This window comes from Schistocerca piceifrons, chromosome 11, assembly GCF_021461385.2.
Source record: "Schistocerca piceifrons isolate TAMUIC-IGC-003096 chromosome 11, iqSchPice1.1, whole genome shotgun sequence".
Lineage (NCBI taxonomy): Eukaryota > Metazoa > Arthropoda > Insecta > Orthoptera > Acrididae > Schistocerca > Schistocerca piceifrons.
The window spans coordinates 58,402,867-58,427,817 of record NC_060148.1 but is presented as its reverse complement, the minus strand read 5'-3'; the positions used below and the strand labels follow the sequence as shown (position 1 = coordinate 58,427,817).

At 42.1% G+C, this 24,951-nt stretch overlaps 1 protein-coding gene across 1 annotated transcript in view; it reads left to right on the top strand.

The window, feature by feature from the left end:
- Positions 1–24,951, top strand: part of LOC124720275 (something about silencing protein 10) — a 201,032-nt gene that overhangs the window by 156,632 nt on the left and 19,449 nt on the right. Inside the window, exons 7-8 of the mRNA XM_047245591.1 lie at positions 3,265–3,459; positions 21,072–21,313. Of these exons, the coding sequence (XP_047101547.1) occupies positions 3,265–3,459; positions 21,072–21,313 (437 nt within the window). The remainder of the gene's footprint in view (positions 1–3,264; positions 3,460–21,071; positions 21,314–24,951) is intronic.

The window sequence follows — 24,951 nt, the reverse complement described above, 5'->3', positions numbered from 1 at the left end:
ACGCTCCCTGCCCTTTTAACAGATGACACTGCCATGGCAGGCGTATTTTTGCGTTTTATTCGGGCCGGGGTTTTTATCACTTAATCTGAGTGTTGGTCATTTTTTTTGTTTTGAGTCTGGCCTTTGGTCTACGATTTTAGACTGGGTTATTTTTTTTTTAGTGTGTTTCAAGGTGTTTGGCTTTTCCTTTTTTGTCTCTGTTGTCGGCCAACCACTGTCACACTCTGTGTGATTTTAATTCCTTTTGTCTGGTATCTGTCTGCGTCTTTCTTGTCCTGTGTCGTCTGTTGTCATATCCGTTGTTCGTTTTTATTCTATGTGGGTGTTTGAAGTTTTGGAAAAAGGGACCGATGACCGTAGCAGTCTGGTCCCTTCAATCCCACAAACCAACCAACCAAATATTCCTACACAGTAATAGTTGTCATCACAAGAATCAATAAGGTGTGCTTTTCTAAATAAACTTGACTTATGCATTTCAAGTAAATATCACATATTTAACTATATACAGAGGTAACCACAGACTGCTCAAAATAATTATGTAAATAATCATTGCTTGTTTCTTTACTGATTGTATACATTGTTCATCTCTGCTTGGCTCTCTTAGCAAAATGTCTCTGGCCAAATGATATCATTGCTACTTTAATTACAAAAGTATTTTGTTACATATAAAAAAGCAGAAATACATTTCTGTAAATACAGTTTTGAAGTCACTTTCAGGGCAAGGCATAGACGTCTTTCATGTGAAATGTGTTTTATTCATCTCATAATGTACACAATTTCAGAACATATGTCTGATGTACAGGAGACATGTCAAGGTTACAATTTGCTTATTTAAAATTTTGTCAGACTTACAATACTACTTTGTGGATCGTTTACTTACTTACAATTTGTCAAACGTACAGTATTTACATCTACTATAACTATCATAAATTTTTATTCCATTTTAGGGACTTCGTCCTTTATGAAATCTTCCACAGAGTAGCCGCATCATTCAATTAGAAAATAACGTAACTTGCTTTTTAAAATATTTATCTTCATATTCATTATGTCACACCCTTTTATTGTGTTGTGAATTTTCACGGAGGAGTCTGAGCACGCAGTTTTAAGCGATGAGAGGTGAGCATAAAGTTCTCTTTATGTCTTGTGTCATATGAGTGTTCAAAACGTTTTTTGAAATAGATCAGCTCTGCTGCGTAGGAAAAGAACCACCTCAAAGACGTATAAAGAGGGGACAGTTAATATTTTTAGATCTTTAAATAATGGTCGACATGCCCTCAGCTGTGCAGAGCACATGTTGCAAATCATACTATTTTGCAACTTTAAAATTTGTGTAACATTTCCCGAGTTCCCCAAAAAATTATTCCGTATCGAATAACCGATTCAAAGTAGCTATAATATGCTATTTTCCTGGTGGCCATATCAGTGGCACAGGCTAAAATTTCCATTGCAAATGCAGGGCTGTTTAATTTATTTGCTAGATATTCTATATGAGAATTCCAACTCAAAGTTCTGTGTAAGTTTATTCCCAGGAACGTGACTGAGTCAAGTTCTTCCTTTTTTTGATTGTTATGAGTGACGCACATTTCTTCAGTTTTCGAATGTTTGGTTTTAAAACTCATCATGTGGGTTTTTGAAATGTTTAGCCTTAAGCCATTTTGACTGAACCATGTTTCCAGGTTACTTAATAAATAATGATTGTATGTAATGTTTTAGTGTCCAGGTGATAGTGTTCATATCCTATAAGCACGAAGAGAATCAAAGATGGCAAGTCCGTGGCGGTTCCCAGTTGCCGAAAAGCCCTCGTGTAACACCGCCTGCCGAGGCATTGCTACTGTGCCGAGTTCCCACCTGCTGACCCAAATGTCAGGAAGTGGTGCAGTTAAAGGAACGGCGCCGCCCACTCTGTGCAGTCTACAGCTACTGTGGCTACGTGTCTTACCTGTCTGTTCCTAAGGACTGGAACGTAGCACAGGTCACACCAATATTCAAGAAAGGAAATAGGACTATCCCATTGAGTTACAGACCCATATCGCTGACCTCAACTTGCAGTAGAATTTTGGAGCATATACTGTACTCGAACATTGTGAATCACCTTGAAGAAAATGACTTATTGATACATAACCAACACGGATTCAGAAAATATTGTTCTTGTGCAACACAGCTAGCTCTTTATTCCCAAGAAGTAATGAGTGCTGTCGATAAGGGATATCAGATCGATTGCATATTCCTAGATTTCCGGAAGGCTTTTGATACCGTTCCTCACAAGCGACTATTAATCAAATTGCGTGCATATGGAGTATCGTCTCAGTTGTGTGATTGGATTCGTGATTTCCTCTCAGAGAGGTCACAGTTCGCAGTGATAGACGGTAAATCATCGAGTAGAACAGATGTGATACCTGGTGTTCTGCAAGGTAGTGTCATAGGCCCTCTGCTGTTCCTGATTTACATAAATGATCTAGGTGATAATCTGAGCAGCCCCCTTAGATTGTTTGCAGATGACGCTGTAATTTACCGTCTAGTAAAATCGTGAGGAGATCAATTTAAATTACAAAATGATCTAGAGAGAATTTCTGTGTGGTGCGAAAAGTAGCAATTGGCACTAAACAAAGGAAAGTGTGAGGTCATCCACATGGGTATACGATAAATCGCACAAATCTAAGGGCTGTCAATTTGACTAAATAGCTAGGAATTACAATTACGAGCAGCTTAAATTTGAAAGACCACATAGATAATATTGTGGGGAAGGCGAAACAAAGACTGTGCTTTGTTGGCAGAATGCTTAGAAGATGCGACAAACCCACTAAAGAGACAGTCTACATTACACTTGTCCGTCCTCTGCTGGATTATTGCTGTGCAGTTTGGGATTCTTACCAGGTAGGATTGACGGAGGACATCGAAAAAGTGCAGAGAAGGCAGCTCGTTTCGTGTAGTCGTGCAATAGGGGTTGGAGTCTTACTCGTATGATACGCGGCGAGATCTATTTACGAAATTTCAATCGCCAACTTTCTCATCCGAATACGAAAATATTTTGTTTACACCCACCTATGTGGGGAGAAATGATCATCACAGTAAAATAAGAGAAACCGGAGATCGAACGGAAAGATTTAGGTGTTCCTTTTTCCCACGCGCCATTCGAGAGTGGAATGCTAGAGAAGTAGTATGAAAATGGTTCGATGAACCCTCTGCCGGGTACTTAAGTGTGAATTGCCGAGTAACCGTGTGGATGTGGATGTTACTGAAGGCTCTGCTCTTTGTGGTTCACAGCTACTGCAGCAACGTGTCATTCTACCTGCTGCTGAAGGCCCTGCGCACACCCGTGGTGGCGCATCCCGTGGTGGGGCGGCTGGCCAAATACCGCAAGCTGTTGGCGCAGGCAGAGGGCGTCTTCCGGGAGGTGGTGCGGCCGCAGCTGGCCACCGTCCTCGCCGCCGACTGGGACACCGTGGCGGCCTCTGCGCGGTAAGTAGCTGTCCCGGCTTTCTGACTGTACGTATTAAGTTGTGGGGTGTGGCTGCCGGCCCCTACCCGACTTTGAAACGCAAAATATTTGGTATTTAACCACGTGTACTGTGCGATTCTTTAGTACCTTCGGGTTTCGGGAGACATCTGCCCAAAAACTGTGACACGTAGACAAAATAGACATGTAGTACTAGATAGAGCATCCCTTGAGCTTGTAACTCACATTACAGGTGCTGAATGTGGGCCCCCATGTGTGATGCAGCAAAAGTCTTTATAATACTTGAACTCCTGCGTTACATATCCTGACATGTTTGGGTCAATATCAGTGACCCCAACTCTTTCAAATTGAGTGGTAGTTCCAAAGCCACCCTTTACTGCCATATAATTAAAATATTGTCCTGCCATATAATTAAAATAATGTGCTGCCTTATAATTAAAATATTTTGAAATAACTATAATAATAAAAGAACAGTCACAGTTTTGTCTTTGCACATAAGATGTAGGATCGATTAAAAGAAATTACAGGGCAAGGGTGCTAGATCTATTGGGTGATTTAAAAACAAATGACTCTATTCCATTAACACACCATGTAACGGAAGTCAGTAGTTGAAAATAATACTGCTCTTAAGATTTTTGCTGCTGCTGCTGCTGGCTGCTGCTGCTGGCTGCTGCTGTTGTTGTTCCTCGTTGTCCTAAAATAAAATGGGATATGATTTCGCTGAGAAGTAGCCTGAATCTTGAAAATGTTTAAGAACAGTATGTTAATCTTTGTCTTGTAATTCCTTCCTCCGACAAAATTGTCAATCGTACAGTTCTGTCGTGTTCTCAGAATAGTGTAACTATGTATAAATAAAATTTCTTTAAAACGATACACCAGTTAAAATCGCCGTCAAATATATTCTCTTCACTCTTGAATAAGCACAAAATGATTTTTCAGGTTTCCTCATACTTTGAGAATATATTTCATGTAGGTGCAATGGAAACAAGTTACAGTCTTGCCTCCCCATGTCTGATCATGATCACAGCTCACTACCAATTCCCTCCAGCAAGAGTAACATAAACCAAAGATATAACAGTCTTACATCTACAGACCACAGAGATTCATTCATGTCTATATTTTTCGCAAATGGCTTATATGTACATTAGTTTACATCAAATAATAACTGTATATTTGTGAAGTATCAGTTCATTTTAGGAACAATATATTATCAAGTTGGTGCCTAAGTTTGTAGCATTTTTCCATACGTTTTTTAACAGATACACATATCAAAAACTTTAGTCACCAATAATATATTCTTGTTCAATATTTAGAACAGTCTGCCAATGTGGGGGTACTTGTTGATTACGCGACTGTAGAAGTCACATGGTTTTGAGATGAAGAATGTGTAGAGGCATGTTCAGAGCACACTTTTCATCCAGAAATGAAGTTCCTCGGAGGTTGTTTGACAGACAATGGTAAAGGTGAAACTCCGTGGCCATAAGATCTGGTGAATATAGTGGGTATGGAATGGCTTCCCAACCCAACTCCCATATAATGGTTTTTGTCGGTCTAGCAGAATGTGGGTGGGCATTACTGTGGAGTAGCATTACTTCACGCAGTCTTCCAAATGTTGTTCTCAGCTTGCACTTGGCAGACGTCGCAGTTGTTGACAATAAATGTCATCACTGATGGTTACACCCCGGGGAACCAATTCGTAGTACACCACAGTGTTGGCCGGCCGCAGTGGTCTTGCGGTTCTAGGCGCTCAGTCTGGAACCGCGCGACTGCTACGGTCGCAGGTTCGAATCCTGCCTCGGGCATGGATGTGTGTGATGTCCTTAGGTTAGTTAGGTTGAAGTAGTTCTAAGTTCTAGGGGACTGATGACCACAGATGTTAAGTCCCATAGTGCTCAGAGCCATTTGAACCACCACACTGTTGTTTTTCCACCAGATCCATAACATTATCATTTGTGGGTGCACACAGGTCTTCATAAGGGAAGTTGCTGTTTTGTTTTGACTCAACTATTCCTTTCTTTTCCTTACATTGGCATAAAGACACCATTTCTCGTCACCAGTAACGATACAGGGGGGGGGGGGGGGGGGGGGGGGAATGGTCAGTGTTGTTCATGAACCAGTTGATCACAAGCAAGCAGGGGTGTACATATGGCCGCCCACTGATTTGTGTAACTTTGACTTAGAGCACGCAGTACTCATACACCTAGTATTTAAACCTTTCCCATTGTATACAGATGTTGCACAATGGTGAATTGATAACAGCTCATCATATTTGCCAGTTTTTGACTGCACTGACACAAATCATTGTGGATTAATGCGTTTAAATGATCTTCATCAAACCTTGAAGATCTTCCTGAATGTGGAGAGTCACTAATGTCAAAACAATCCTCCTTAAAATGAGAAAACCATTTTCTTGCCCTGCTCTGTCCAATGGCATTATCTCCATACGCTCTGCCTCTACTCCTGTCACCCCTCTATTGAACACAAACAGAAGAATAAGCTGGAAATGTTTTGATTTCTCCACTTGGCATTTCATTTTCTAGTGTCCACTCACTCTACCCAGATCACAAAATGGCAATATGTAAACTCAAATAGCAACAGTGAACTACAAATAAAAAATGACAATTGATAAAAAAAAACCATAGCAACTGGGGTACCAACATGCAAAACAAGTATGCTCTGAACTTATGGACCAACCTAATATAATGGGTTTTTAACAGTTTTATATGTTGATAAGATCAAAATTCTCTGCTGATACCTGATAAGTGGAAACATAATTTGTCACATAAAATCATCAGTTTTTCACCCTGATAACTCATAAATATGGAGACATAGACTTTGAGATAGAAGGAAGATAAATAAACATGACAGAAGAATTATGAATCCCCAAGCATAGAAATAAATCAATAAACTCACAGCGAGACAATATGCTTTGTCAATGTTACAAAATAACGAGAACAAAACATGTATTGTGTTGTACATTAGTTAGAGCTGTATCATCATCCTTTATGCTTCAAGATTGGACAGGTGTATGCTTACCATACACTGGAGACAAAAACACGTGATCTCTGACATAAACCAACATGAAGAAATCATGCGGTGTGAGGCAGTCTGGCACTGAGGTAATCACAAACATCTGAAAGAAGGTGTCGTGGAGCTTTGTCTTCCTGCAAAAAGAAGTCTCCACTGTCTCGCTGTAATTGTGGTGTAAACCATTGCTGTAGCATGTCCAGGTACACGAAGTCGCTCGCAGTTTTCTTCACAAAGAAAAATGGTCCACAAACCTTTGTAGAGGATGTGGCAGAAAAGATGTTAACTGTAAGTGAATCACAAATCTGTTCCACAATCTTGTGTAGATATTGTGTGTCCAAACACCCACATTATGGTGATTCACCTTCTCAGGCACGTGAAATGGACTTCATCACTGGATGTTACCTTCTGTGAAAAATGTGTGCTTCTATTAGCTGCTGCAAATTCTGTCAGAAGTCAGAATGGAGCTCACTGTCCAGAACAGTTGGTGCACGTAAGACCTGCAGGCGGTACACTTTTACACGCAGACATTTGCGTAAAATGCACTGGACAGTTAACTGCAGTATTTTAAATTCTCTGCTCGTACGTGTTGTCGATCTCGTCAGGATCCCGAAGGATGACTCTCGCACATGCTCTACCCTCTCTGCCAGTGTTTGAAGAGATTTCAGGATTGCAGCTGGTCGTCGTCAACTTCACTCCGCAATATTTCAACTGGACACCTGACAGTTATCTTAAAGTGAGCTATCGAAGACTGACGAAGATGTCCTCCGCTCCGTCTTATATAGAGTGCTGATAATATTGCCACATGTGTCGTAGTCATGGTGACAGAAGGACCACACCGCCAGGCGGCAGCACCCTCGCTGGTGGAACTGCAATGATCAGCCATCTTTGGTGTTGCCACCCACCGCAGTCATCATAGTATTCTGGCGTCTTTGGAGCAAATCTAGGAGATGACGAGATTCTGCGCATTATCCAGCTAGTAGCTGCTGTCGCGGTTCATTAGATTTTCTGTGATGCTTATTTCAATGGATTCTTTTGTAATGGAGTCCCAAAAAGATGTACTGTGGCCAAAATTAATGTTCTGTCATGCTCCATTAAATGTCCTTTGGAGATGTAATGTTCTGCAATTGCAGACTTGCTGTATTGCAGAAGACAAATGCACTGTTTGTGTTCTGTGCAACGTTCTTCCACTGTGCACATTGTTTGTCCTGTATAGGCCACACCACACTGGCAAGATATTTTGAAAATTCCCGTCTTCCGCAATAATAAGTTATCCTTCTCTGATCCCAGTAGATGTGAAATCTTAGATGGTGAGTGGAAAATTATTTTCACCTGAAAATTATTAAGGATTCCCGTTATTTTGAAGGAAATATTTGCAAAAAAGGGATGAAAAGATAAGGGCTTTGCTAGCACGTTCTCCTCTTCATCCAATTCCCGGTTCTTGGTTTCAGGTGAGAATGCCCTGGTAATTTGCCGGGTCAAGTATCCATTGTCTCTGAACACTGTTCTTAAATGTGCAAGCTCTTTAAGTAAACTATCTGCATCCAACATTGTATGTGCCCTGTGTACAAGGGTTTTAAGCACATTCATGGTTTGGGATGTCAACCTGAAGAGTGGAAGTACAAATCTGTGTGTGTGTGTGTGTGTGTGTGTGTGTGTGTGTGTGTGTGTGTGTGTGTGTGTCTGTGTGTGAGTGAGAGAGCGCGCGCGTGCGCCAAGTCTGCAATTGCAGAACATTGTATCTCCAATGGACATTCAATGGAGTATGACAAAACATTAATTTTGGCCACAGCAACATTTTTCTGGGACTCCATTTTAAAAGAATCAGTTGAAATACGCATTTCGAAAAATCTAATGGAGTGTGACAGTGGCTACCAGCTGGATAATACGCGGGATCCTGTCATCTCTGAGATTTGCTCCATACAAAGACATCAGAATAATCCGATGACTCCGTCAAGTGGCAACACCGAAGACAGCCGATCATAGCAGTTTCACCAATGAGGGCACTGCCGCCAGCGTTGGTGTCCTTCTGTCACCGTGATTCTGACACGCGCGCAGCAATACTATCAGCGTATTATATAAGATGGAGTGGAGGCCATCTTCGTTAATCTTTGATGGCTCACCTGAAGATGACTGACAGGTGTCCAGTGGAAATATTGTGGAGTGAAGTTTACAACGACCGACTGCAACCCCAAAATCTCGTTGAGCTATTAATTCACTGGGAAAATTTTAAATTTCACTTGTCTGCCAATGTTCACGCCTGGTGTGTTTTCTCGGCACCACATAAGCAGCCATCTCGTGGAATGTGTTGTATCACTCACAGATTCTTTTTACTACTGTAGCATTTGCATGATGTTTGGTACAAATAGTCATTGAACTGTCACAAATGACCCACATGTAGTGAAATCGAGGACACAAAATGTGTGCGTCGCTCCACTCTAAGCACATTCTGTCACAATTGTCCCCTAGTGGTGTGGTTTGCAACTGCACCACAGCACATATTCCAAATCGAAACTAGGAAAGACGCTCTATTTGGGGAGCAAAATAACTGACGATGGTCGAAGTAGAGAGGATATAAAATGTAGACTGGCAATGGCAAGGAAAGCATTTCTGAAGAAGAGAAATTTGTTAACATTGAGTATAGATTTAAGTGTGAGGAAGTCGTTTCTGAAAGTATTTGTATGGAGTGTAGCCATGTATGGAAATATAATGGACGATAAGTAGTTTGGACAAGAAGAGAATAGAAGCGTTCGAAATGTGGTGCTACAGAAGAATGGTGAAGATTAGATGGGTAGATCACATAATTAATGAGGAGGTATTGAATAGGATTGGGGAGAAGAGAAGTTTGTGGCACAACTTGACTAGAAGAAGGGATCGGTTGGTAGGACATGTTCTGAGGCATCCAGGGATCACCAATTTAGTATTGGAGGGCAGCGTGGAGGGTAAAAATCGGAGAGGGAGAACGAGAGTTGAATACACTAAGCGGATTCAGAAGGATGTAGGTTGCAGTAAGTACTGGGAGAAGAAGAAGCTTGCACAGGATAGAGTAGCATGGAGAGCTGCATCAAACCAGTCTCAAGACTGAAGACCACAACTCCTATTTTATGCACAATCATCTTCTGAAAACCAGGAGATATTGTGAATAACCTGTATACACCTAACATATTGTACAGGGAGTTAACCACAAGAGGTTCCGGTGCAGGTGTCCTGCCTGCCATTGGTTTCAGTCCGGCCCATAGAAGAAATTCCTGGGAGACAGTGAGAGGCGCACACAGTGTACTCGGCCTGGGCCGCATTTTCAGATATTTTTGTCAACGCTCTTCTCGTCTCAAGTTTCTTTCTCATATTGACAGTAGTAAATAATTCTTGTCTGTTGTGGATATATTAAAAAACTGCAGGCCTTGAAATTGAAGGTAATTTATAACTAATTCACTGAAACTAGTTGCTTTTACAGGCATTTATTTTCCTTTGGTGACATTCCAAAATGCCCGGCATCCCGTCTTCAGAGTTCACATTTATTCGCGTTTTGTGAACATTGTTTCTTTACTAGAGCATTCCAGAATTTTGCAACGGAAGTTTTTAAGACAGCTATTGTAAAACTTTGTAGGCAAAGAAACAGTTCCCACAACATGTAAAAAAGAGAGGAGATGAACGTAAAATGAATGTTCAAGGTGTACTCGAAAGCTATTGTCCATTTGATCATAAAAAAAATTACCTCGCGAGAGAAGATTTTTATTGAGAACAATATTTTACTACATACCTACTTTACTTTTCCATATAATTGTCATTCATATCTGTACACTTTCAGTAATGTTGGGAATTGAACCAGCCAGTAAGTCCAGTCTCGAGTTGAAACTTCCTGGCAGATTAAAACTGTGTGGTTCGCAGGAGACCTTCTGCAAAGTTTGGAAGGTAGGAGATGAGGTACTACTTCTTCTTCTTCTTCTTCTTCTTCTTCAGTAGCGCTACAGCTCTTGGTGAGCCTTGGCTTCTTCAACAATCTTCCTCCACACTTCTCGGTTATTTGCTGCTCTTTTCCACCCGCGGACTCCCATATTGCTGATATCCATTATTACCTCATCGATCCATCTTCTTCTAGGTCTCCCTTTTCGCCTAACTGAATGGATCATACCTTTCATCATTTTCTGTGGAATTCTATCCTGTGCCATCCTCTCCAAGTGTCCTAGCCATCATATTAGCTGTGATTTCACAAATTTTACTATGTCCCTGCCTTGTATTAACTCTTGCAATTCGGCATTGTAGCATATTCTCCAGCCTTCTTCCTCCCTTATTGGCCCATAGATTTTGCGTAGTATTTTCTGCTCAGTGCTTCTTAGTGCATTTTTATCGTGTTCTGTCAACGTCCATACCTCTGAGCCACATGTGATTACTGGGCGGACTAGGGAATTATATGTTAGTAGTTTAGTTTTTCTTGTAACAAGGCTATTTTTGAAAAGCTGCATATTTGCAAAGTAAGCTCTGTTTCCTGCTTGTATTCTTTCCCTTATAGCCTTTCCAATACTGTTACCATTTGTTACTAGGGCTCCCAAGTAGTTAAAAGAGGACACTCCATTGGAGCATTTCCCATTGATGTTTAGGTTTTTAGGGGTTATTCTGGCCTCAGATTGTCACATTACCATATATTTTGTTTTGTTTTCATTTACTATGAGGCCAATTTTTAAGGCTTCTGTTTCCATTGCCCGGTATGTTTCTAGGAGTGTATTGGTATTTCTTCCTACTATAACAATGTCATCAGCGTATGCACATATCTGGCTAGTTTTCATAAATACGGTGCCTTTTTTGTTGATTTTATTTACTACACTATGCAGGGCTATATTGAATAGGACAGTGGAGAGACTGTCCCCTTGCTTCACACCTTTATTAAAGCCAAAGCTTTCACTTGTTCTGCTAAGGACCTTTACTTTTGCTCTTGTCTCTGTCATTGTCATTCTGATTAGTCTTATTAATTTAGCACATACACCAACTTCTTTCAGTACTCTGTATAGTTCTTGCCGATTTATGCTGTCAAAGACTTGTTTGAAATCGATGAATAGGAAATGCAGATCTATATCATATTCAGAGAACTTTTCCATCATTTGTCTTATCACAAATATTTGATCAGTTGTTCCTCTGCCTGGTCGAAAGCCACGCTGATATTCCCCTAGTATGCCTTCTGCACTCTTCTGTATCCTTTTGTTTAATATACTTGTGTAGATCTTATAAGCTGTACTTAGGAGTGTTACACCTCTATAGTTTTCACGTGCTGTTCTGCCCCCTTTCTTATAAATGGGGACTATTATTGCAATTTTCCAAGTACCTGGCATAGTTTCTGTTTCCCATGTATCTGATATTAATGTGTGCAGTTCCTTTATTACAGCCTCACCACCACTTTTTATTAATTCAGCAATTATGCTGTCTTCCCCAGGGGCTCGATTGTTTTTTGACTTGTGCACAGCCTGGGAGACCTCTTCTAGTGTTGGCTTTCTTGCCTCATTGGTTTTATTGTCTACTTCCAGCTCCATTCTTCCCCCCTGTGCAGCTGTCCCTTCATCTTCTAGGCTGGTGCTTAGTGTATACTTTGCCCATCATCCCACTATCTGTTCTTCCTCCCTTATCATTTTCCCTTCTTTACTGGAACAGGCCATTGTTTTTGGTTGAAATCTATTCTTCATTTTGCCTATGGCATGATAGAACTTTCTTATTTCACTCTGTTCCTTTAGTTCTTCTAGTTCTTGAAATTTCTTCTTATTCCACTCTCTTTTCTTTCTCTTGCACAGTATGTTAGCTCTTCTCCTTAATTCTCTATATTGTTCCACATTATTTCTGGTTTATCTCTGTAGCACTTTTGTCCTTGCCCTGCTGTTTTCCTCTATTGCTGACCTGCAATCTTTCTGGGTTCTTCTGTTCCTTCTTATGCCTATTATTTCCTCTGCAGCATCCTTAATGGCTTTTTCAAACCTGTTCCACCTTTCATGTACTCCTACTGTGGTCTCTTCATTGCTCAACTTTCTGCTTAGTGTTACTTGGTATTTTTTTACTTCATCAGGGATGTTCAGTTTGTCTGTATTCCATTTCATCATCTTTCCTATTCTGTTGCCATTTGTTAATGACAGTTTCTCTCTCAAGACTGATTTTATCACAAAGTCGCCTGAATCACAGTTTGGTCCTCTGCAGTTCCATACATCCGTAACTGACCTGGAATGGCGTGCAATCACTAAAATATGGTCAATCTGATTGACTGCTCCATTGGCTGCAGACTTCCAAGTACCCAGATGGATCCTTTTGTGTGGAAAGCAGGTACTTTTAATAATCATATTATTCCTTGCTGTGAATTGGCATAGTAAGTCTCTGTTCTCATGGTTTTCTTCATGTAGTGAATATTTTCCAGAAACTCCATATGGATGTTCATTCCTCCCTATTTTTGCATTAAAATCTCCTATTACTAGCATCAGGTCATATTTAAGTACTGCACAGCATACTTTTTTCGAGTCTTCGTAGAACTGTTCTTTAATTATATCTTCTTTTTCCTCTGTTGGTGCATGTGCATTAACTATTGATATATTCCTAAATTTACCTTTTAGTCTGAGTCTGTACATCCTTTCATTTACGAGTTCAAATTCTAGAAGGCTTTTCCTAGCTTCCCTAGTTATTAAAAACCCTGTTCCAAGTTGGCCTGTTCTTTCTTCTGGTCCACTGTATACCAATGAGTACTCAGGTTTATCTATCTGCCCATTCCCCTGCCATCTTATTTCCTGTAACCCTACAATATCATATTTGAATTTTAAAATTTCATTGGCTATTTCTTTCATTTTTCCAGGCTTTATCTGTTTCCTTTGCCGGGGTCGTGATACATGCTTTCCATCCAGTTTCTGACGCTTCTCTTGAATTTCCGTACTATTCTTTTTTTTACAATATAGGGTTATTAGCCCCATGCCCAACCCCCAACCTGGAGGACCAGGATTTGTATGAGGTTTACTCCTCTAGGGAAGCTGGCTTCACTATGCCTCTAGAGCGCTTCCTGCCCTATGTTGTGGGACACACTTTGTCTGGCTCCTCTGTCGAGACCAGTCCGGCTTGGGCGACCCTGCTAGTAGCTATGCTACCGTTGGCATAGCTCTCGACTTCACCGAAGTACGCAGATCCTCGCGTCTGGCACTGAAGGTGCCCACTATAAGGTGGTGTCCCCTGGGAGGGGAGCCGAGGTACTGGCAGAACTAAAGCTGTGAGGACAGGACGTGAGTAGTGCTTTGGTAGCTCAGATGGTAGAGCACTTGCCTGCGAAAGGCAAAAGTCCCAAGTTCGAGTCTCGGTCCGGAACACAGTTTTAATCTGCCAGGAAGTTTCATATCTGCGCGCACTCTGCTGCAGAGTGAAAATCTCATTCTGGAAACATCCCCCAGGCTATCGCTAAGCCATGTCTCCGCAATATGCTTTCTTTCAGGAGTGCTAGTTCTGCAAGGTTTGCAGGAGAGCGTCTGTAAATTTTGGAAGGTAGGAGATACTGGCAGAAGTAAAGCTGTAAGGACGGTGCATGAGTCGTGCTTGGGTAGCTCAGTTGGTAGAGCACTTGCCCGCGAAAGGTAAAGGTCCCGAGTTCGAGTCTCGGTTCGGCACACAGTTTTAATCTGCCAGGAAGTTTCATATCAGTGCACACTCCACTGCAGAGTGAAAATCTCGTTCCAGTCTCGAGTTCATCATCATTTTGAAATTGTTGTCCACCCAGCCACTTTTTCAAATGCAAGAAGAGGAAATAGTCACTTGGTGCAAGATCAAGACTCTACTGAGGGTGCTCAGAAAGTTCCCAATGAAAATCTTGAGTCATCTCCTCAGTTTTGGCAGTGGCGTGATGTCATGTGTTGTTGCGAAGGAGGATTATGCCAGATGACGGTTTCACACGACATGGATTTTGGGTTGCACATGTCAGTTTGGTTAGCACTTCACAGTAAATGTCAGCTGTAATTGTTGGTCCATGAAATCGATTGAAAGGATGCCTTTTTTCTTCCCAAGAAACAGTAGCCATTACATTTCAATTCCAGAATGGAGATTGGTGTACTTGAATGGTGCCACTGCATTTACTGTTGTTTTGATTCTGTGTTGGTGTATGATATCAAGATCTCATTGCCCATAACAGTGTCAGAAAACATATCACCTCTATCTTGTCTATGGAACTTAAAAAACTGTTGTTCACTAAGCATTCTTTTCTGTATGCGCTGATCAATGAGCATTTTTAGAACCCATCTCACACACAGTTTCTGAAATTCAAGCTGTTCGGTGACAATCCTGTAAACTGCGGTTGAGAAACATTTTGGAGTTCGTTACCCATACCACTAATTGTCAATCGCTAATCAGCTGATCGACTATGACGGTCCGAATACTGGACCTGCCACTCTGAACATTTGTGCGGCCATTTTGCAGTTCGTGACACCATTTTCAAACTCTTTGTTTCAGGTCTGTACATTAGATATAACTCTCAATGGATTTTAGCAGCTGAAGATCCTTTTGCCAGCAAAAATCTAATCACACTGTGCACTTCACAACTGGCAGGATCTACGATTGTCTCAGCCATCGCGATCTGCTCTCAGTGACTGGCAAATGACTACTGAATCAAACTGACACTGCAGTAGTTCCCTAAAGGGTCAGTAGACAGTGCTGCATGTGTGAAACTTCATTCTGCCCTGCCATCAGTTTAAAATTGGTCACCAGACCTTAGTTTTGGAATATGCCTCATAGTTTGAAAAATGTGTGTTTTGAGTCATAATTTGTTGACGTGGCTTGTTGGGAAGGGGGTGCCATTCATATCAGAACAATAACCTGCAAACAACATCACGGATGGCTTTATGCACTAGGAGCACTGCTGTCGCACCACGTGACGAAGTGGCCCACGAGATTGAGAGTGTATGTGAATTGGGACAGTGGCTCACCAAAGGTTGCCCACGCTTGGCCTAAAAAATAATTGTTTCCCGTGTACAACATTGATGTACGGGAAGTTGAGGCAAATGACTTGATAAAGGACACTTGCGTCTATAAGGCCAGGATATAAACTCGGGTCGGCCTACAAAAGCCACCTTAGCTATAGCATGTGAGTGCCGAAGGGATTTTCAGTATTCTCTCAGACTCTTGCACTACCACTGTAGTTGGCTATGTGATTGGCATAATTAATTTGAACAGTGACATAAGGGTAATAAAAGAAAAGAGACTTCTGGAATTGTTATACAAAAACTAATTATGTTTGTAATTTGATCTGAACCTAACGAGTTCCACTCCGCGCCTGCACGCGCGTGTGTGTGTGTGTCTTTTTGGGCCTGTCTGTGACTCAGCATCTCCATTATATGCTCAGTAGCAACTTATCTTTTCATAATATTGTCACATTCCATCCTGGATTTTCCGTTGTTTGAAATGAAAGGCTTTAGTGGATAACATATGAAAAATTCCTATAAGACAAGTATGAGGAAAAAACATTAAAAAGGTAAGAGTGTGTGAAGAGAATGGATGAGAAGAGGAGAGCTAGGAGAAACACAGGATGAAGTCGGAAGTCAGGAGAAGGCTGAGAGGATGCCTAAGAGGAGGGGAAGAGAGGAAAGGATAGGTGGCATTTGCATTCCGTGCAGAGCCTGCCTGTGGAGCACGGCAAACTGTGTTGTGTGAGGGTGACTACTAAACAGTGTGGGATGACGGCACCTTATTTTGTAAGCTATACTCTAACCCCAGACGTCTAGTTCTCTCTGTTTAAGTCGTGTTTGTGTTCCGTGCTGTGAGTGATCGATACTGCTTGTTGTTGCTCTCAAAATATTGTCTGTGTTACATGTTCTTTTGTTTTGAATTTATTGTGTGGCTGAGTCCTTGGCATCACACCTAGACCAAGTCCTCATTCTTTTGAGGTCTGCACCGATCTGTCACATCTCTCAGAGTGACATTAAATGGAAAGAGCACATAGTCATGGAAAGAGAACATAGTCAGTTGTAAGGAAGGCGTGTGGTTGACTTGGGGGTGTGTTGGAAAAATTATAGGAATGTGTTGCTTATATGTTAAGGACATAGCATACAGAAAACACATGCGACCATTTGTCGACTACTGCTCCAGTCTTTGGGATCCCTGTGAGATTGGATAGGGGAAGACATTGAAACAATTCAAACACTTGCTGTTACATTTGTTACTGGTAGGTTCTGTCAACACACAAGTACTACGGAGAAGCTCCACGAACTCAGATGGACTCCTTGGGGGAAAACAAGGTATTTTTTTCATGAAACTCTATTGAGAAAGTTGAGAGAACCAACATTTGCAACAGATGCAGAACAATACCACTGCCACCAATGTACACCTCAGGCAAGGACCGCAAAGATGAGGTAAGAGAAATCATACCTCGAATGGAAGCATAGCTTCATAACAGCAAATATTGCGGATGTATGTGTTGGTCCACAGCTCTAGTGAGCAATAGCCAACCTTCATTAAGTGAACATGCAAGGTGGTTCATTAAAGATTACAAGTGATTCCACTCGCAGTTGTTTAAGACGTTGCACGCTTCGTCGTCCATATCCGATACTTCCTCAGGATCGACAGACAGCAATCTGTGAAAGTGCTTCAGGCAGTAGTCTAGCACAATACACTGCCACGCCACATCTCTGCAGACACTCTTGAAACCAAAAACTTACCAGTCCCAGCTTCTGATATTAGTGAACTGCGGGAGTTAAGATGACGGGCAGTTTAACTTGTGTACGAAGTTGATATTGAGGTTTTGTATTCCTATAACCCAACATTCAGTATTTGAATCCTGGTCAGTATTCTTTGGTGAAGACATGAGGGACATTCAGTAAGTAATGCAACACTTTTTTTCTCGATCGGTTTTGGTCAAAAAAATGTGGAATTTGTTGTGGGTCATTGTGGAATGTTCCTCCTTCAGCCTCTGTAGTTTCTTGAAATTCCAGTAGGTGGTGGCACTATACAAAGCTTTCTGTAGCGAAGGTGCATTCCTGTAAATGAGTTTCTTTTGGTGGAAGACCAGAGCATCGCAGATATTCCTATGTGCTTGCAGAATTTGTACTGAAACCTGGCAGTTAAGTCGGCCGGAGTGGCCGAGCGGTTCTAGGCGCTTCAGTCTGGAACCGCGCGACCGCTACGGTCGCAGGTTCGAATCCTGCCTCGGGCATGGATGTGTGTGATGTCCTTAGGTTTGTTCGGTTTAAGTAGTTCTAAGTTCTAGGGGACTGATGACCTCAGATGTTTATAAGTCCCATAGTGCTCAGGACCATTTGAACCATTTGAACCGGGCAGTTAACAAAAGCGTGGTGAGTCGTCGGGTGAGGGTCTATCGCCATCGCAAAGAGGTCACATTAACCTGTCCTATCACCTGTGTACATTCCAATTCCAGCAATGTTGGAATGTACAGATACTCTGACTTGAGGTGTTCGATGGATGACCATCAGACATCTCGCTGCTCGACAGGACTTCTCTCTTAGTAGTGCTAACACACTCGTCCACCAGTTGGAGTGCTCAAAGGTGTCTGCCCGGGGGGTGCCTCGCCGCCTAACAGTGCATTACAAGGCCGATCGTGACAATTTTTTGCCGAGCATCGTCACAGGCGATGAAACGTTGATTCGTCACTTTGAACTGGAAACAAAGAGTTTAAAGCCACACCCTTAACCAGTAAAGCCAATGTGACAGTTTTCTGGGACTCTAAAAGGGTTATTCTGTTTGATGTCTGCCCTTGTGGTGCAGCACGAAAGTGTACTGTGTTACCCTCAGGAATTGAAGAAACAACTTGAGCATATTTGTTGTCTTAAACGTGCAAACAAACTTCTCCCCATCCATGCCATCGCAAGGCCTCAGACGAGTCTGCACACCTGGGAGGAGCCCACAAAATTTCACCGGACTGTTCTTCCTCATCCACCCTACAGCCTGGAACTTGCACATTCCTACTTCCATCTGTTTGGCCCAATGAAATATGCACTTTGGCGGAAGCAGTACAGGAATGATGGAAAGGTTATCGAAGTAGGAAAACATTGGCTTCAGCATCGACCAGTAGAGTGGTACCGTGTGTGCATACTGGCCTTTCCAGTAATGTGGCATAAAGCTGTTGTACTGAACGGATATTATGTTGAAAAATAGGGTTTTGTAACCGAAAGAGTGGAGAATGGTATGGTGTATTGGAATCCTGAACAAAACCAACCTGCTTTCAGGAAAAAAGAGTTATGTTACTTATTGAATGCATCTTGTATTTTCATAGTATCCTGATGACTAGAACGAGAAAACTTCACATACATGAATGTGTTTCTGTTTTGTAGCAAAAGAAATATTAATAATATTTTCTTTTTTTTACTAACTTTCTCACTATTTATGTAAGGTCTTTCAGTGCAGAAAATAGGAGTGTGTTGCAGTATTGATTATTTATATTCTATGAAGGTTCATAGTTATTAAGTAGCAGATGAGTAGCATTCAGTGATGGCGAAACTTGAATATCCTCTGAGAACATAATTTTTTTTAAAAAAGTTTTCCTTTGGGTCATTCCCCAGAAATTTCAAGTTCAGAATTGTGAAATTCTGCGTCCAATTTTAACAGACCAAGTCCATTGTCAGTCAGATTACAGTACAAAACTGCATCTTTCTGTCATATGTATGGAGTATAATTACAATGATTTTGACTTCATTTGTTTTAATTATTGTAATAATGTGGAACAAGGCTCTTGAGAATGCAGCTGTCTCATTGTGGTTTCTGGTAGGCTGCTAAATCATTGTGGTTTCTGGTAGGCAGCTAAATCATTGTGGCGGCTGGCACTGCAAAGCTCCATGTCTATAGAGAAATAGAGAGACTGCACTGTCGCAGTCTTGTAAGCTACACATAGAACAGAAAAGAAACAAATTTGTGTGAATATATTGGAATAAAGCTAATGCAAATACAGAGTCTGCCGGAAAAAGTATACATACTTTAAGGAACGAAAAGTGTTACTTATGTGTTCATTTTACATTTCATAATTTGTCAGACATGTTGTACAACCTTCAGTTTAGCACATGGTTACTTTAAATGTTAAAAATGTTCATCATTGGCAGCTATGAACATAACAGAACGACGAGCGGTCACCACAACTATGTCAGTCAGCGTTACAGTGGAGATCACTGCACATGTCACTGAAATCTCTTGGCGAAGTTCCTCCAGAGTGCGTGGCATACGTCGGTTGACGTTATCTTTCACAGTTCCCCACAAGTAAAAGTCCATAGGTGTTAGGTCTGGCAACCATGGAGGGAACTCGATGAGCCCTCTTCGTCCAGTCCAATGCCCTGGAAAATTGTTATCCAGGCAAGCTCGAACGGCTAGGTGGTAGTGTGTTGGCGCCCCATCCTGTTAGTAGAAGTCCTCTTCATCAGCTCCATAAAGAACACATATACATGGCAAAATCGATGTGTCTAACATTTCCAGGTACATTTCCCCTGTGACAGTAGCATCAAAGAAAAAGGGTCCCACTAAACCCCTAGATTATAGTCCACATCACACGTCAACCCCTGGTAGATTGACCGCTTTATCCACATAAACATGCGGTTTTTCCTATGCTCAGTACACACGCTTATGCTGATTCATGGTTCCATTAAGTTTTAAATTGTGCCTCATCACTCCACACTACCTTCATCACAAATTGTTAGTCATCAGTTACCATTTGCTGATAGCAATCGCAAAATTGCATCCGTTGATCAGGGTCGTCATCATTAATAGTGTGCAGTAATTGTGGAGTTAAACTTTCCAGTTTGCAGCTTTTAGAATTCTTCGTACACTTTTACTACTAACCCCCACTTCACGTGCACATTGCATAGCAAACCTCCGTGGAGAGATAACAAACCTTTCCGACACGGAAGCTGACGAAGCAGGACTTGTAGCTGTACGCTATCTTTCTGATCTTCCTTTGTGAATATCACAAATCGTTCCATGCAATTCAAACTTGTCAATGATGCATTTAATTGTTAGGCGGGTTGGCGGTTCTCTTTCAAACTCCCGCTTCCACTGACGTTGCACTTCAATGGCATTATCAAATGTGAAAAACCACTTCACAATACATTTTCATTGCTCGAATGTCAAGCGTGCTCCAGCCATCTTGTTTTCTCAATACTGAGATGAAAGTACTAACATCTGTTGAGCCAAAGACCATACTACAACACACTCGTAACTCAAATCGAACGACAATATTGATACATCGATAGAGCTTGACAAAGAGTGTATACATTTTTTTGATGGGCTCTGTACATTGAAATATAGTTTATAAATGTTTTGTTGGCATTGCTCCACTGTTACTTTAAGTATTTGTAAGACTGCAGCTGTCAGGGCAGTTAATGTAATACTGGAATTTACTCGAATGGTTTGAAGAAAGACAATAAGAGCAGATAACATAAGATTAATGATGAGAAAGGTACTTACAACTTGGCTAGATGTGCGAATATGAAATATGTATAGAATTACTAGTGTTGCTTGTTTTGGTTGTGTAAATTGCAGTTCATAGGAAATTAGTTTTCTTTGCGGGCACAAATAGTATTAAGGAGTGACCAGTTCACTCGTGCCAAGTGTTCTGCAAACAGGACTTCCCCAACTGTCATACTACGGACTGTTTCAGGTTGCCAGAGAAGAAGCAAAAGAAGAAGGCCCTCAGGCTGCTGTCCGCTCCCCTCACAGAAGACGGAGTGAGTGACGAGTCAGGTACGGTCCGGGAGGGAATCCCGATGCCGGAGAAGGGGAGGAAAAGGAAGGCGGAGGAGCCGGAGGGTGCAGAGGGAGTGGAGAGTGCGCCGGCAGCTGCCGCCACTGCGGCGACTCCAGCGCTGCGCGCCCTGGCCGCCAGCAGCTCCAGCAGCGCAGGTAACTACCCGTGTGCAGTCTGGTCACACACCTTATTTTACTTTTCGGTTTGACGATATTGTGGCAGTTCTCAAATGGTTGATAGACAGTTGACACAGACAAATAAGCAGTAGGAGCACACGCAGAAAGTCTCGTGCTTCAGTGTGTTGTCTCAGTATGATGCCCTCTTACATGAAGGACTCAAAGTGCTGTGCCCCTCAAATGTTTCACTTAGTGTGGCGCAGTCCCCCTCCAGCACCCACACTTCACTCCTTGCCTCCCCCACACCAAATGCTTTGCTCAGTGTGCCATCTGCCCCACATGCTTGATGAATGATCAGTCTCTCATTCCCTTCACCCTCTTGGCTCAATCTGCCAGCCCTAAACATCTTGGCTCAATCTGCCATTCCCCTCATACTTGACATAACCCGTCATTCCCTCACACATTTGGCTCGGTCTGCCATTCCACCACACTTGGCTCAGTCTGCCATTCCCTCAGACACTTGCATTAATCTTCTATTCTCCCACACACTTGACTCAGTCTGCCATAAACCCCCCCTCCCCCACCACACACACACACACACACACAGTTGTTTCAATCTGCAAGGCACTGTACAGTGCATGGCAGTAGATTGGTTGTGGAATCAGCTTCAATCTTCCCTTCCCCCACACACTTGGATCAGTCTGCCGCTCCTCCCCCCACACACTCACTCGGCTCATCCTGCCATTCCCTCCACATACTTGGCTCCATCTGTAATTCCATGCATGCTTTGCACAGTCTGCCAATTACCTACATGCTTGGCTCTATCTCCAATTCCGCTCAAGCTTGAATCAACCAGCCATTCCCTAACACATTTGGCTCGGTCTCCCGTTCTGCCACTCTCTTGGCTCAGTCTCCCCCCCCCCCCCTGCCTCCCTCCCCATACTTGGCTCATATTGCCATTCCTCCACACACTTGCCTCAGTCTTTTATTTCCTCGCACACTTGGCTCAGTCTGCCATCACCTCCTCCACACACACACACACACACACACACACACTCTCTCTCTCTCTCTCTCTCTCTCTCTCTCTCTCTCTCTCTCTCTCTCTCTCTCTATCTCTCTCTGTCTCTCTCGACACATTCTACCGTTCCTCCCACATACTTGGCTCATTCCATCATTCCCCACATACTTGGCTCAACCTGTCATTTCCTCGTACATTTGGCTCGGTCTGCCATTTCACCACACACTTGGCTCGGCCTTGTCCTTGTGTTGGGTGTCGGGTTCACACCTATAGCATGTGTAGCTCTAGCCCCTCCTGCTTGCCTCAATCTGGCATACCCCAGATAATTGGCTCAATTTGCTATTCCTCCATGAATGTGGCTCATTCTGCCATCTGCACCCCCCCCCCCCCCCCCACACACACCTTTGGCTCATTCTGCCATTCCCCCAAACACTTGGCTCAGTCTGCCATTCGCCACATGCTTGGTTTAATTTGCCACTCTCCATCTGCATCTACGTACATACTCTGCAAGGCACTGTACAATGTGTGGCAGTAGGATGCTTCTAGATGCAACTTTCTCAGTAGTGTTCCTGCAAAATAATGTTGCCTTCCCTCTGGAGATTCCCATTCCAGTTCCCAAACCATCTCTGTCATACTTGCATGTTGTTCGAACCTACCGGTAGGAAATCTACAGCCCGCCTCTGAATTTTTTTGATGTTTTGTTTAATCTGACCAGGTCGGATTCCCAAATACTCAACACTTGAGCCTACTCAAGAACAGTTTGCACTAGTGTTCTGTACATGGTCGGTCTCCTTTATGGAGGAACCAAACACTCCTAAAATTCTGCCAATAAACCGAAGTTGACCATTCTCCTTCTTACTGTAATACTCACACGCTTGTTCGATTTCGTATCGCTTTGCACTGTCACACTCAGATATTTAAATGATGTGACTGTGTCAAGCAGCACACAATTAATGGTGTTTCCAATCACTATGGATTTGTTTTTTCTACATATTTGCATTAACTTCCATTTTTTCCACGTTTAGAGCTAGCTGCCATCATCACACCAAATAGAAATTTTGTCTGAGTCATGTTGTATCAGCTTACAGCCACCGAATGATGAATTCTTCCCATACACCACAGCACAGTACACCATAGCACTACAGCATCAGAAGTGATCTTCAAAACTACTCTCCAATATCCTTGACATTGATTTGTTGTAGAATCTTAGAACTTATTCTGAGCTCAAACATAATGAGGTATCTTGAAAAAAAAATTACCTCAATGCCATCATTTGAAACCCAACTCGCACTTTCTCACATGACATACTGAAAGCTTTGTATTGAGGCAATCAAGTATATGCAGTATTTCTTGATTTCCGAAAAAGGATTTGACTCAGTACCACACCTACACTTATTGTCAAAGGTATGTCATCTGGGATATAAAGTGAAATTTGTGACTGGATTGATGACTTTTGGTAGGGAGGACACAGCACATTATCTCGGATGGAGAGTCGTCGTCAGATATAGAAGTAACTTCAGATGTGCCCTAGGGGAAGTGTTTTGGCCCGTTGATGTTGTATATTAATGACCTTGCAGACAATATTAATAGTAACCTCAGACTTTTTGCAGGTGATGCAATTATCTATAATGAAGTACCATCTGAAAGAAACTGCATAATACAGGGTGATTCAAACAGAATACCCCAACTTTAGGAATTTAAAACTCTGCAACGACAAAAGGCAGAGCTAAGCACTATCTGTCAGCGAATTAAGGGAGCTATAAAGTTTCATTTAGTTGTACATTTGTTCGCCATTTCAGCCAATAAAGTTTTTGGTCCCTTTTTCTTCGAAGGTGCTACTGTAACTGGACTACAGTATCTGGAGATGTTAGAGAATTGGCTGTTCCCTCAGCTCGAACAAGAAGCACAACAATTCATATTTCAGCAGGATGGAGCGCCACCACATTGGCACTTATCTGTCCGTAACTACCTGAACGTCAACTACCCGAGCCGATGGATCGGCCGCCAGGCAGCCCGTGACAGAGCACTTCATCACTGGCCTCCAAGAAGCCCTGATCTTACCCCCCTGCGATTTTTTCTTATGGGGGTATGTTAAGGATATGATGTTTCGGCCACCTCTCCCAGCCACCATTGATGATTTGAAACGAGAAATAACAGCAGCTATCCAAACTGTTATGCCTGATATGCTACAGAGAGTGTGGAACGAGTTGGAGTATCGGGTTGAAATTGCTCGTGTGTCTGGAGGGGGCCATATTGAACATCTCTGAACTTGCTTTTGAGTGAAAAAAAACCTTTTTAAATACTCTTTGTAATGATGTATAACAGAAGGTTATATTATGTTTCTTTCATTAAATACACATTTTTAAAGTTGTGGTATTCGTTTTGAATCACCCTGTATTATGTCAGATCTTGATAATATTTGAAAAAGGTGCAGAGATTGAGAATTCACTCTAAATGTTCAGAAATGTAAAATTTTGCACTTCACAAACTAAAGAAATGTGGTATTCTATGACTATAACATAAATGAGTCACAGTTGGAATTGGCCAACTCATACAAATAGCTGGGTGTAACGCTTTGTAGGAGTATGAAATAGAATGATCACAGAGGTTCAGTCATACGTAAAGCAGGTGGCAGACTTTGGTTTACTGGTAGAATACT